This window comes from Clarias gariepinus, chromosome 1 (genome assembly GCF_024256425.1).
Source record: "Clarias gariepinus isolate MV-2021 ecotype Netherlands chromosome 1, CGAR_prim_01v2, whole genome shotgun sequence".
NCBI lineage: Eukaryota > Metazoa > Chordata > Actinopteri > Siluriformes > Clariidae > Clarias > Clarias gariepinus.
In genome coordinates, this window is record NC_071100.1 from 5,922,352 (window position 1) to 5,933,447 (window position 11,096).

General features: G+C 39.1%; 1 protein-coding gene across 1 annotated transcript; it reads left to right on the forward strand.

Annotated features, from left to right (window-relative positions):
• Nucleotides 1–7,191: 7,191 nt before the first annotated feature.
• Nucleotides 7,192–10,211, forward strand: LOC128519595 (nuclear factor 7, ovary-like). The gene is made up of 6 exons (XM_053493372.1): nucleotides 7,192–7,788; nucleotides 7,882–7,977; nucleotides 8,069–8,302; nucleotides 8,398–8,545; nucleotides 8,742–8,768; nucleotides 8,870–10,211. Exons 1-6 carry the CDS (start codon nucleotides 7,207–7,209, stop codon nucleotides 9,412–9,414), a joined length of 1,632 nt encoding a protein of 543 aa, XP_053349347.1. The 5' UTR covers nucleotides 7,192–7,206; the 3' UTR covers nucleotides 9,415–10,211.
• Nucleotides 10,212–11,096: the final 885 nt, after the last annotated feature.

Here is an 11,096-nt window from a genome sequence, read left to right on the forward strand (position 1 = left end):
GTTGCTGTAATTTAATGATTATCATAAGCAAAAAGTGTAAAACAAAGGATTCACATTTATTACATTTTCACCCAGAGCGGGATTCGAACCAGGGTCTGGAGGATTTTATGGGATATACGGATATTATACGGATATTGTGGCAACGCCACACCACGTGGAAAGCGGCAAAAATGCTTCAATTTCATTGGCTGTCACTAAGTGTCAGCTATTCACGACTGGCCCCCCGGGGAACACAGAATCCCCGGGCTTTGACTGCGCTTTCTCCATTCGTTATTACAGGGGCGGACTGGGACCAAAAAGTGTCCCTGGACTTCCTGGCCCACAGCAGCCCACACCATAATACATTGGCTCATTAATGTAGAGATACATTTTTAACACCAGTTACTAGTATAAAAATATAACACAATACAGAAATCAATGCTATTTAAACATGTTATTTGAAGTATCACTGAACATATATTGGGTCAAAGAAACGAAAAAAAAAGAACATCAAGACAAACAACTATCTATAAAGACAATATTTTAAAAGGAATGGCAATAAAACTGAACAGGTAAGCTGAAATAAAATCAGTATCAGCAGTAGCTCACGCTAGTGAACTAGTTACTTATTTTAATTATTAGGGTAGTCAATATTAACACAAAATAATGCTGAGAAACATTATTTCAATTAATATTGACCACCATCATAATAACTAGCACAAGTTAATGCTGGTACTAATTTTATTCTGTTTGATTGCCATTCTTTTTCCTTGGCTCTGGTAGATGAGGGGAGACGTGTTGGTCATCATCAGCATGTATTATGATGTGGGATGTGGTGCGCTGCTGGATCCAGCCTCACTGTCCCTGACCTGTTATAGGCAGAATCTGTTCATTTTAAGCATTTCACAGCATTTACCTCTAAAGCTTTTTCTTATTTCGTGTAACCTTTTCTTCTTCCTGCTTTTCATTCATGGAAATTATTATTAATTTGCTCAGAAAATTCGCTGCATCGAGAAAGGATCAATATCTAAAGATTTTAAGATGCCCACGTGTGTGGACAAAGAATACAAGAGTGTATAATCTTTAATAAAGTTAATCTATTACAATGTTGTTTCCAATGCTGAAGCAAACATGATTTTGTTTTAGTCTATTCATTGAATACAACGCGACATCGCGCTCCGAGGTGAAGCGCACCCACAGTTACTGTAATCCCCAATCTCACCTTTACTACAGGTGTGAAGTCATCAAACCGGTTTCGCTGCTGGGGGAATTCACAGAATTGGGGGTTTTAAAACAAATTAACAAGACCGAGCAGACTTCAGACAGGGGGTTTGGTTGGTTAGAAGTGGCGCTGACGGGGGGGCGGGAGGGAGTCTCGCCCGCGGAGCAATTCAGTGTAGAACCGCCACTGCCTATTTTCCACCACATCACGTACTTCCCTGATCTCGGACTAAACTCCGCGCTTTGCTTTTATAATGTGGAGCAAGCCCGAGATCATATTAACGTAGCATTCATCATTCAAAGTTATTCATATCAGTGTATAGTAAGTGTGATTTGAAAAGTGCTATAACTCCACCTGCTACAGTTTCAGCCAGTGGAACAATCTGACTACATGTGAAGTGCCATGAAAAAGTATTTGCCCCTTCCTATTTTTTTTCTTTGCATATTTGTCACACTTGTATAGGTGGAATTTCACCTAAACACTTTAGGTGAGAATGTATAGGTTAATATGTATAGGTGAGAACAGCTGATTCACACTTGGGGAGAGTGAATAATTTGCATTTGAATGTTGTCTGGCATTGTAAGCACACGCAGTGACACTAAAAGAACAATAGGATTAATAGGAATAGGAGGCACTAAAGAGGAGGATTTTAATTTAGACTATAAAAAAATTAACCTGCGTCTATTTTTAGGCGTGCCAGCTGCCACTTTTTAGTCTTATAATGCCCACATGACATGCTGGTACAGAGCTGGACATAGCTCATCCATGCCAATGATCCCGGGTTTGCACCCTGCGCTATAAAATACGAGTACGACGGCCATCCGCGGACAGCAGCTCCTGCCTCCGTCTGCTTGCGCTGGCTCTTCTTTGAAGTCCCTGGGGCGCGTTCCATTTGCCCCGTTTGCATGCCGCACTTCCGCGTTGTGTGCGCGCGTCTCACTCACACCGCGTAGTAAAATCCACTGTAAACCAACAAACCCCGAGTATTTTATAGCGCGGATGAACCCGGGATCATTAGCAAGGAGAGCTCTTCTTCACTATTCGTGCTTAATTCCGCAGCCCCGCTTCTTCGCATATCTGAAGGAGAGGCCGCCTAACTAGTGAGCGAGGAGCGATATTGATTTGGGCGCACGCTGTGACAGGCTAAAAAAAACTATTGTCCTCAAAAATGTAACAGATGAGGACTCTGATTAATGTGCAAAAACTATATAATAAAACTATATAAGACTACATGCCTTTATAAGACTCAACTTTTATTTAAGCGCACTCACAACAACGAAAAAACGTGATTTTATAAATGTTTGAAAGCAAATAAGCTGCGCTGTTCTGTATTGTTTTTGGTGAACTTGAGCGCGTCAGAAAATGAACGCAAACGTTTTTTTAAATGGTCAGAGTCAGTCTGCTTGCTGTTTTCCCGACGCGTTCATAATCATTAGTCTACTTCTGCCGGTTCGCTCTGGAAAACTCCATGCATGCGGCTGAGCGCTAAATAAAACTATGGAGTAAAGTCCTGAGCCCAAACCTCATTTAAATTAAATTAACAAATACTATAAGTAAAAAAAAAAAACAATAGCCCACGTTTAGAAACCGTTTATAAATTCTTTCCGACATGAGTTGGCCCGGTGTTATGCGCAGAGCGCCGGGAGATTTCCTGAAGCTCCGAAATCACTGGGGCATTTTTTCTAAATAGATGCTATCTTTAATAACTGATGGAGGTTTTGAGCTGTATATACACGCAGTTTTGAGGGGTTTAAAACGAATTAGTCCGAGCAGACCTACATGAAAGGTGAGAAGTGAGTAACTGCGCGCGCTGTCGCGGTGTATATACTGTACAACACACGTTTATCAACCTTTTGATAAAAACGCTGCCTTTTGTAAAGTGAAAGTACTTTACAAAAGACAAACTGCTTTATTTCAGTCATGAATTCACAATCACATCACATTCCAGCTATTATTTTCAGCCGTGGTTTAATAATGGATGAAATAATTATTAAATGCTGGACAAAAACAGCAAATATGATGATTATTATAAAAAGCCCGAAGAAGTTCGTGGTCATAAAATAATATTTACTAAATAATATAATATATATAGTTCATTCATGTCTTCTGATGATGTCGACACATTTTTTAAACACAAGTTTTAAACCCCTCAATTCTGCCAATTCCCCCTGCCAATATTTAACGTTTTAAATAAGATATGTTGGCATATTCACGAATCAGGACATTCGCATAGTTAAGACTATCAGATCAGGAAATTAAATTAATTTCAACACCATGTAAACCGAGACATTGCCATGTCTTTCACTGTTTTGTCCCTGTTAAAACATTACAAAAAATATATAAGAAACTTATTAAAAATTTTAAAGCACGAATTTGGGCATCTCATTTCATCATTATGAAAAAAATATAAAGCACATATACACACATTTATCATGAAATATCTGTTGTAAAGCAAAATAAAATTCATGTTTTTATTGTTGCCTTTACAACAGGCTATGGCTGAATGATACTTCAGTTATCTGGATCAGTTGCAAGAGAGAGTCTTGTATTATGACACCGACAGCCTGATCTATATAACCAGAGAAGACGAGACCCCTCTCGAGCTGAGGAATTATTTGGGTCAGTTAACGGACGAATTGTACGGTGATATGATAAAAAGAATTTGTTTCTGCCTGTCCTAAAAGTTACGCCTATCAGACTAAAGCGTCTAAAGTAGTGCTTTGTGTAAAGTGGATTAAACAGACGTACACTTGTTGTCAAAGAATCAACTTTGACACCGTGAAAGACCTTATTGAAGATTTTATCGGTGGTGTACACGAGAGTTCTCTCTTTTTGGAGAGTTACGAAGATGCTACAAATAACCCCAATAGCTATTTATTACTAGACTTGACACCCGCGTGTCCAGACCGCTTCAGACTGGGAGACTGAGACTTGAGAGATCGCCCTCACTTTACCTAGAAGAGCCGAAGCCCTCGTTAAGCATCAAAAAGAAAAGAAAGACGTTATTTTAAAAGACATTATTAACTGCATTAACCCTCTTTTCAAAAGGAATGCCAGTTGTACTTTACATAAGATATCAGAGGCATCCGACCGGGGGAGTGGAACGATAGTGGGGAGTTTATTTTTAAGAAGCGTGTGATTAACGGTTCCCACATAGTCGATCTGATGAAACATTTAACAAGCACACGAAAGATGTCTCTTATCAGACGCCCCATGGGCTGGAAGGCATTTATACAGACCCTCTCGATCCTGAATATCCCCTTATTATCCATCTCTAACAGTCACGTGCAGCAGAATATTGAATAGTTACATATTATGATACTCTGTAAACATCTTCAGAGAGCAGACAGTGTGATTAAATAGACCCGCTTGATGATTTCTTATACAACTTATACAACAATTGCTATCTGTTCATAAACGCCAACACCATCAATTTTTACACAAAAACACACAGGATTAAAAGGGGGGTAAAAACTTTTGCACATGACTTTACAAAGCTTATGCACATTTAATACAAAGTGGGACCATAACCATTTTAACTGTTAATTAATATAAGCGAGAAATATTAAAGTGTTTTGTTTATGATGAAAAAAACAGAGAAATGACTCAGTAAGTGTTTTAGTGAACATTTAAAAAGGCTTATTGTATTAATGTGGACATACAAGATGTGTAATGTTTATCTGTAGTTTCTTTGGAGAATGGCTGCCATCTAGTGGCCAAAATGTGTAACTGAGTAATAAATAAATATTCTAGAATCCGGGGGGCGTGGCCTAATGATGTCACTCTGGTGAAACGAAAGTGAAGTGTGAATCCGTTATCTCATCAGGATTCATCAGGTTTCATCAGGACACAATCTCCAGTTTGAAGCTTCTCAGTCTTTCTTCAAGGAACTAAAATCACAGAAGCTAAACTGTAAGTGAGCAGGAAAAGTCAAATATATGTGTGTGTGTGTGTCTGTGTGTGTGTGCGTGTGTGTGTGTTACGGTGAAATATTTCCTATAATACATTTATCATTAATAATTTTAAACAAAATAAACTTTAAAAATTTAAAATTAGTTAATTTAACTGCTTTTGATTTAAACACAATTAAATGAAACTAAAGATTAAATTCTTTGTCATTTATTACAATCTGTAATCATTGATACATTTCTGTAGTATGAAGGGAAATAAACACTTTAACACAGGCTTGTATAGAAAAGAAAGAATTAACTAGTAACTATACTTTTATAATCACATACACCATCCTTGATTATATTCCCATAAAAGCACAACACTGATTATTTTATTCCTGTTTGTAATCATTATTATACAGTGGTGTGAAAAACTATTTGCCCCCTTCCTGATTGCTTATTCTTTTGCATGTTTGTCACACAAAATGTTTCTGATCATCAAACACATTTAACTATTAGTTAAAGATAACACAAGTAAACACAAAATGCAGTTTTTAAATGATGGTTTTTATTATTTAGGTAGAAAAAAAATCGAAACCTACATGGCCCTGTGTGAAAAAGTAATTGCCCCCTGAACCTAATAACTGGTTTCGCCACCCTTAGCAGCAATAACTGCAATCAAGCGTTTGCGATAACTTGCATAGAGTCTTTTACAGCGCTCTGGAGGAATTTTGGCCCACTCATCTTTGCAGAATTGTTGTAATTCAGCTTTATTTGAGCTGAACTGCCTTTTTAAGGTCATGCCACAACATCTCAATAGGATTCAGGTCAGGACTTTGACTAGGCCACTCCAAAGTCTTCATTTTGTTTTTCTTCAGCCATTCAGAGGTGGATTTGCTGGTGTGTTTTGGGTCATTGTCCTGCTGCAGCACCCAAGATCGCTTCAGCTTGAGTTGACGAACAGATGGCCGGACATTCTCCTTCAGGATTTTTTGGTAGACAGTAGAATTCATGGTTCCATCTATCACAGCAAGCCTTCCAGGTCCTGAAGCAGCAAAACAACCCCAGACCATCACACTACCACCACCATATTTTACTGTTGGTATAATGTTCTTTTTCTAAAATGCTGTGTTACTTTTACGCCAGATGTAACGGGACACGCACCTTCCAAAAATGTTCAACTTTTGTCTCGTTGGTCCACAAGGTATTTTCCCAAAAGTCTTGGCAATCATTGAGATGTTTTTTAGCAAAATTGAGACGAGCCTTAATGTTCTTTTTGCTTAAAAGTGGTTTGCGCCTTGGAAATCTGCCATGCAGGCCGTTTTTGCCCAGTCTCTTTCTTATGGTGGAGTCGTTAACACTGACCTTAATTGAGGCAAGTGAGGCCTGCAGTTCTTTAGATGTTGTCCTGGGGTCTTTTGTGGCCTCTCGGATGAGTTGTCTCTGCGCTCTTGGGGTAATTTTGGTCGGCCGGCCACTCCTGGGAAGGTTCACCACTGTTCCATGTTTTTGCCATTTGTGGATAATGGCTCTCACTGTGGTTCGCTGGAGTCCCAAAGCTTAAGAAATGGCTTTATAACCTTTACCAGACTGGTAGATCTCAATTACTTTTGTTTTCATTTGTTCCTGAATTTCTTTGGATCTTGGCATGATGTCTAGCTTTTGAGGTGCTTTTGGTCTACTTCTCTGTGTCAGGTAGCTCCTATTTAAGTGATTTCTTGATTGAAACAGGTGTGGCAGTAATCAGGCCTGGGGGTGACTACAGAAATTGAACTCAGGTGTGATAAACCACAGTTAAGTTATTTTTTAACAAGGGGGGCAATCACTTTTTCACACAGGGCCATGTAGATTTGGAGTTTTTTTTCTCCCTTAATAACGTAAACCTTCATTTAAAAACTGCATTTTGTGTTCAATTATGTTATCTTTGACTAATAGTTAAATGTGTTTGATGATCAGAAACATTTTGTGTGACAAACATGCAAAAGAATAAGAAATCAGGAAGGCAGCAAATGGTTTTTCACACCACTGTATATATGCAGTGTCAGTGTGTGTTGTAAGGATTACACTGTGGAACGTTTTCTAAAATCTACTCTCATCATGTCTCCTGTGTCAGTCATGGCTTCCTCCAGCAGTGTCCTGTGTGAAGATCAGCTCCAGTGCTCCATCTGTCTGGATGTGTTCACTGATCCAGTCTCTACTCCATGTGGACACAACTACTGTATGATCTGTCTCAAAGAGTTCTGGGACAGCAGTTCACACTGTCAGTGTCCAGTGTGTAAAACATATTTTGCTAAAAGACCAGAGTTATGTGTGAATACGTTCATCTCTGGACTGGCTGCTCCATTTAAGAAGTCAGTTCAGGTGAAATCCAGCAGTGCTGCAGAAAAACCCACCCAATCTCTGGTGCTCTGTGAGGCCTGCTGTGAAAAGAAATGTGCAGCTGTGAAGTCCTGCCTGACCTGTATGACCTCTTACTGTGGGACTCACCTGGAACTTCACAGGACAGTTTTGTCATTTAAGAAGCACAGACTGATTGAGCCTGTGGAGAACCTGGAGGACTACATCTGCCAGAAACATGAGAGACCCCTGGAGCTGTTCTGTAGAGATGAACAGACGTGTGTGTGTCAGTTCTGTACTGAGGGAGACCACAGAACTCACAACACTGTTCCTATAGAGGAGGAGAGTACAGAGAAGAAGGTGAGAGACTGAAACTTATTAATGGATAGTAAAAGTTTGCAAACTAATGAAATGCCATGACTAAGGGTTGAACATCATCTATATTTTTCTCAGACTGAGATGGCAAAGACACGAGCAGAAGTTCAGCAGATGATCCAGGAGCGACTGAAGAAGATTGAGGAAATCAAACACTCTGTAGAAGTTAATAATGTGAGTCTCTCCTTCACAACAAATACATTAGTGGAGTCCTGATACAATCATATGAAATAAAATATTTTATCTTGATTTAATCTCCTGTTAGAAAAACACAGAGAAGGAGAAAGCAGATGTTGTGGAGATCTTCAGTGCTCTGATGAGCTGCATTGAGAGAAGCCAGGCTGAGCTGCTTAAGGTGATGGAGGAGAAGCAGAAAGCAGCAGAGAGGCAGGCTGAAGAGTTCATTAAAGATCTGGAGCAGGAAATCACTGAGCTAAAGAGGAGAAACACTGAGCTGGAGCAGCTCTCACACACTGAGGATCACATCCACCTCCTACAGGTCAGAGTCCCTCTGTTTCTCAATAGCAATGCAGCACATGACAGGACAGCAGTCCCCATGCTGAGGGATTTCTCCTCTCTCCTGCTGTACTGTAGATTTACCCGTCACTGTGCAGCCCTCCACACACCCAGGACTGGACTGATGTCACTATTAACTCTCGTCTGAGTGTGGAGACTGTGAGGAGAGCTCTGTCTCAGATTCAGGAGACTCTCAGTGAGGAAATGGAGAAGCTTGGTGAGACTGGTCAGTACTACTGTACATTTGCTAAAACTCATGAAGATTCCGTTAACAAAAGTACCGTAACTGTTTCCTTTTTTTAACTGCTTGTGTGTTTAGATTTTATTGTTACAGCATTTTTTTTGTGATTTATAATAATTAAATATTTGATTTTACCTCATAAAAGTAAGATATTTAAAATATTGTCTTATTTTCCAAACAGAACTGAAGAGAATTAAACAATATGCAGGTTTGTGAACTCTTATTGATCACATGACTAAATATATATTTCTTTACTGTTACACACTGTACAATGATAAACCTGATGTTCGCTGTGTTTCTGTCTCTCAGTGGATGTGACTCTGGATCCTGATACAGCGAATCCTAAACTCATCCTGTCTGATGATGGGAAACAAGTTAGACATAGAGAGACAGGACAGAATCTCCCTGATAATCCAAAGAGGTTTGATTATTGTACTGATGTCCTGGGAAAGGAGGGATTCTCCTCAGGGAGATTTTACTATGAGGTTCAGGTCAGAGGGAGTACCGAGTGGGATTTAGGAGTGGCCAGAGAGTCCATTAACAGGAAAGGGGAGATTACACTTAGTCCTGAAGATGGACTCTGGTGTGTGTGGCTGAGGAATAAGACTGAATATGAAGCTCTGGACTCTCCCTCTACCTCCCTCTCCTTGAAACAGGCTCCTCAGAAGGTGGGGGTGTTTGTGGATTATGAGGAGGGTCTGATCTCCTTCTATGATGTTGATGCAAAGTCACATATCTACTCTTTCACTGGTCAGACTTTCACTGAGAAACTTTATCCATTCTTCAGCCCCTGTTGTAATGATGGAGGTAAAAATTCCTCACCACTGATTATCTGTCCTGTTAGTCAAATATAATATTAATTTTATTGTTTGTTTATTTGTATTGTATTTAGAATTTTGTGATCATCTATTGTACATTATTTAGTCCTGTTTATACTGTAGTGAAACAGCACAGATAAAAATTAATTGACTTTTAAACAAGTAAGTCATAATTATATACACAGCTGCACAGGACAGTTAGATTAGATTGATGCACAACTCACAGCGTGTATCATCTGTGAGAGAAATCTTAACACTTACATCTTTTTTATTGAGATTATCAAGCAGCATGTCACAACCAGTGGGAGCATGAACCACAGTGTATCAGTGACAAAACCTGGAACATTACTTTACTGTTTTAGGGAAACTGTCTCAAAGTCATCGCCATGTCAAATATATACAAACAGCATCAGCAAACAGGAGACACAATCATAAGTCAAAGGTCACAGACAGGGACAGACAGACACTTTTCACTTTACATCAAAGCCTTGGATTGCAAGTAACCTGATTGGAGTGTTTTGCAAGACGAGCAAACATTTTAAATAAATTTTAACTCTGTAAACTAATGAGGTGTTCAAATACGAGCATTATTGTGGATAATCCTCTCTCATGCTCGGTCTCAATGCGTGTGCGTCACTCATATAGTGTGTGTGCGCCCACGCTTATGTAAGTGAGAGTTAAGATTCAAGAAAAGCGCTTTATTGGCATGACAAATATAAAATATAAAGCATCAATCACTGTCGGCAAACTGGTATGTGTGTGTGTGTTTGTGTGTGTGTGTGTGTGTGTGGCTAACATGATTGTACTTAAACCATTTGAGGCAAATGCTTTAACTAATTGACAGAAGAAAAATACATTTGTTTAAATAGAGTCAACTTAAATTTAAAAAAGTAAAAATGCAATATTTAAACTCATACACACTTAATCAAGAAAATATTTTTTTTTCTTTAGCTAAGTAGAGTCAACTTAAATGCAAAATACTCAGATATTAATTAATTTACTTCAAATACACTTAATACCATATATGTAATAAAATAATTGGGATAGGAAAATTCCAGATCAGTTTGCATTTACTTTTGTCAATGAACACACAATGCAGTTTTTATTTTCATTTCATTGAAACACAGTGGCTGCCGGTCAATAATGGGCGCAGGGGCGCCGCCCCCTTAAAGTTAATAGCTCACTTCGATCCAAGTTTATCAATACCTGCTGAATGAAGATAAAAGTGTTTATCATGGACTTTGGGTACTTCAAGTGGATTGCATAGGTAAAGTCAAACAAGAGACACATAGCTTGAGGCAGGTTGGTGAGTGAATCCATTACAAGGCTGCCCTCTAGGATGATCCTCACTCTTGTGGGCTTCAGTTGTGGTGATGTAGGGCTTGTGGCTCTGTTGTTCTCATAGCAGAGAATTCCCACTGGAATGTCCAAGGATTCTCCATCGTTAAGATTCTTCATTGTGTGAGAGACAAGACAATAAAGAAAAAGGTCAGGTAAAAACATATTAGGTAAATTCAGGTAAAACAGGCCCTTTTAATTTTTCCATAATTTATGCAGTAATGTATTACCTCTTGATAACAGAAAAGGCACATTATGTAATGTATGTAAGGGACTGCCCCTAGAGGGCACTGTGTGCATCTTTTACTTTGTTTGTAGTTCTGTTAAAAGACTCAGTTTCCCAGAAGGCACCTCGATCAGTTAATGATGGAGCCCACCTG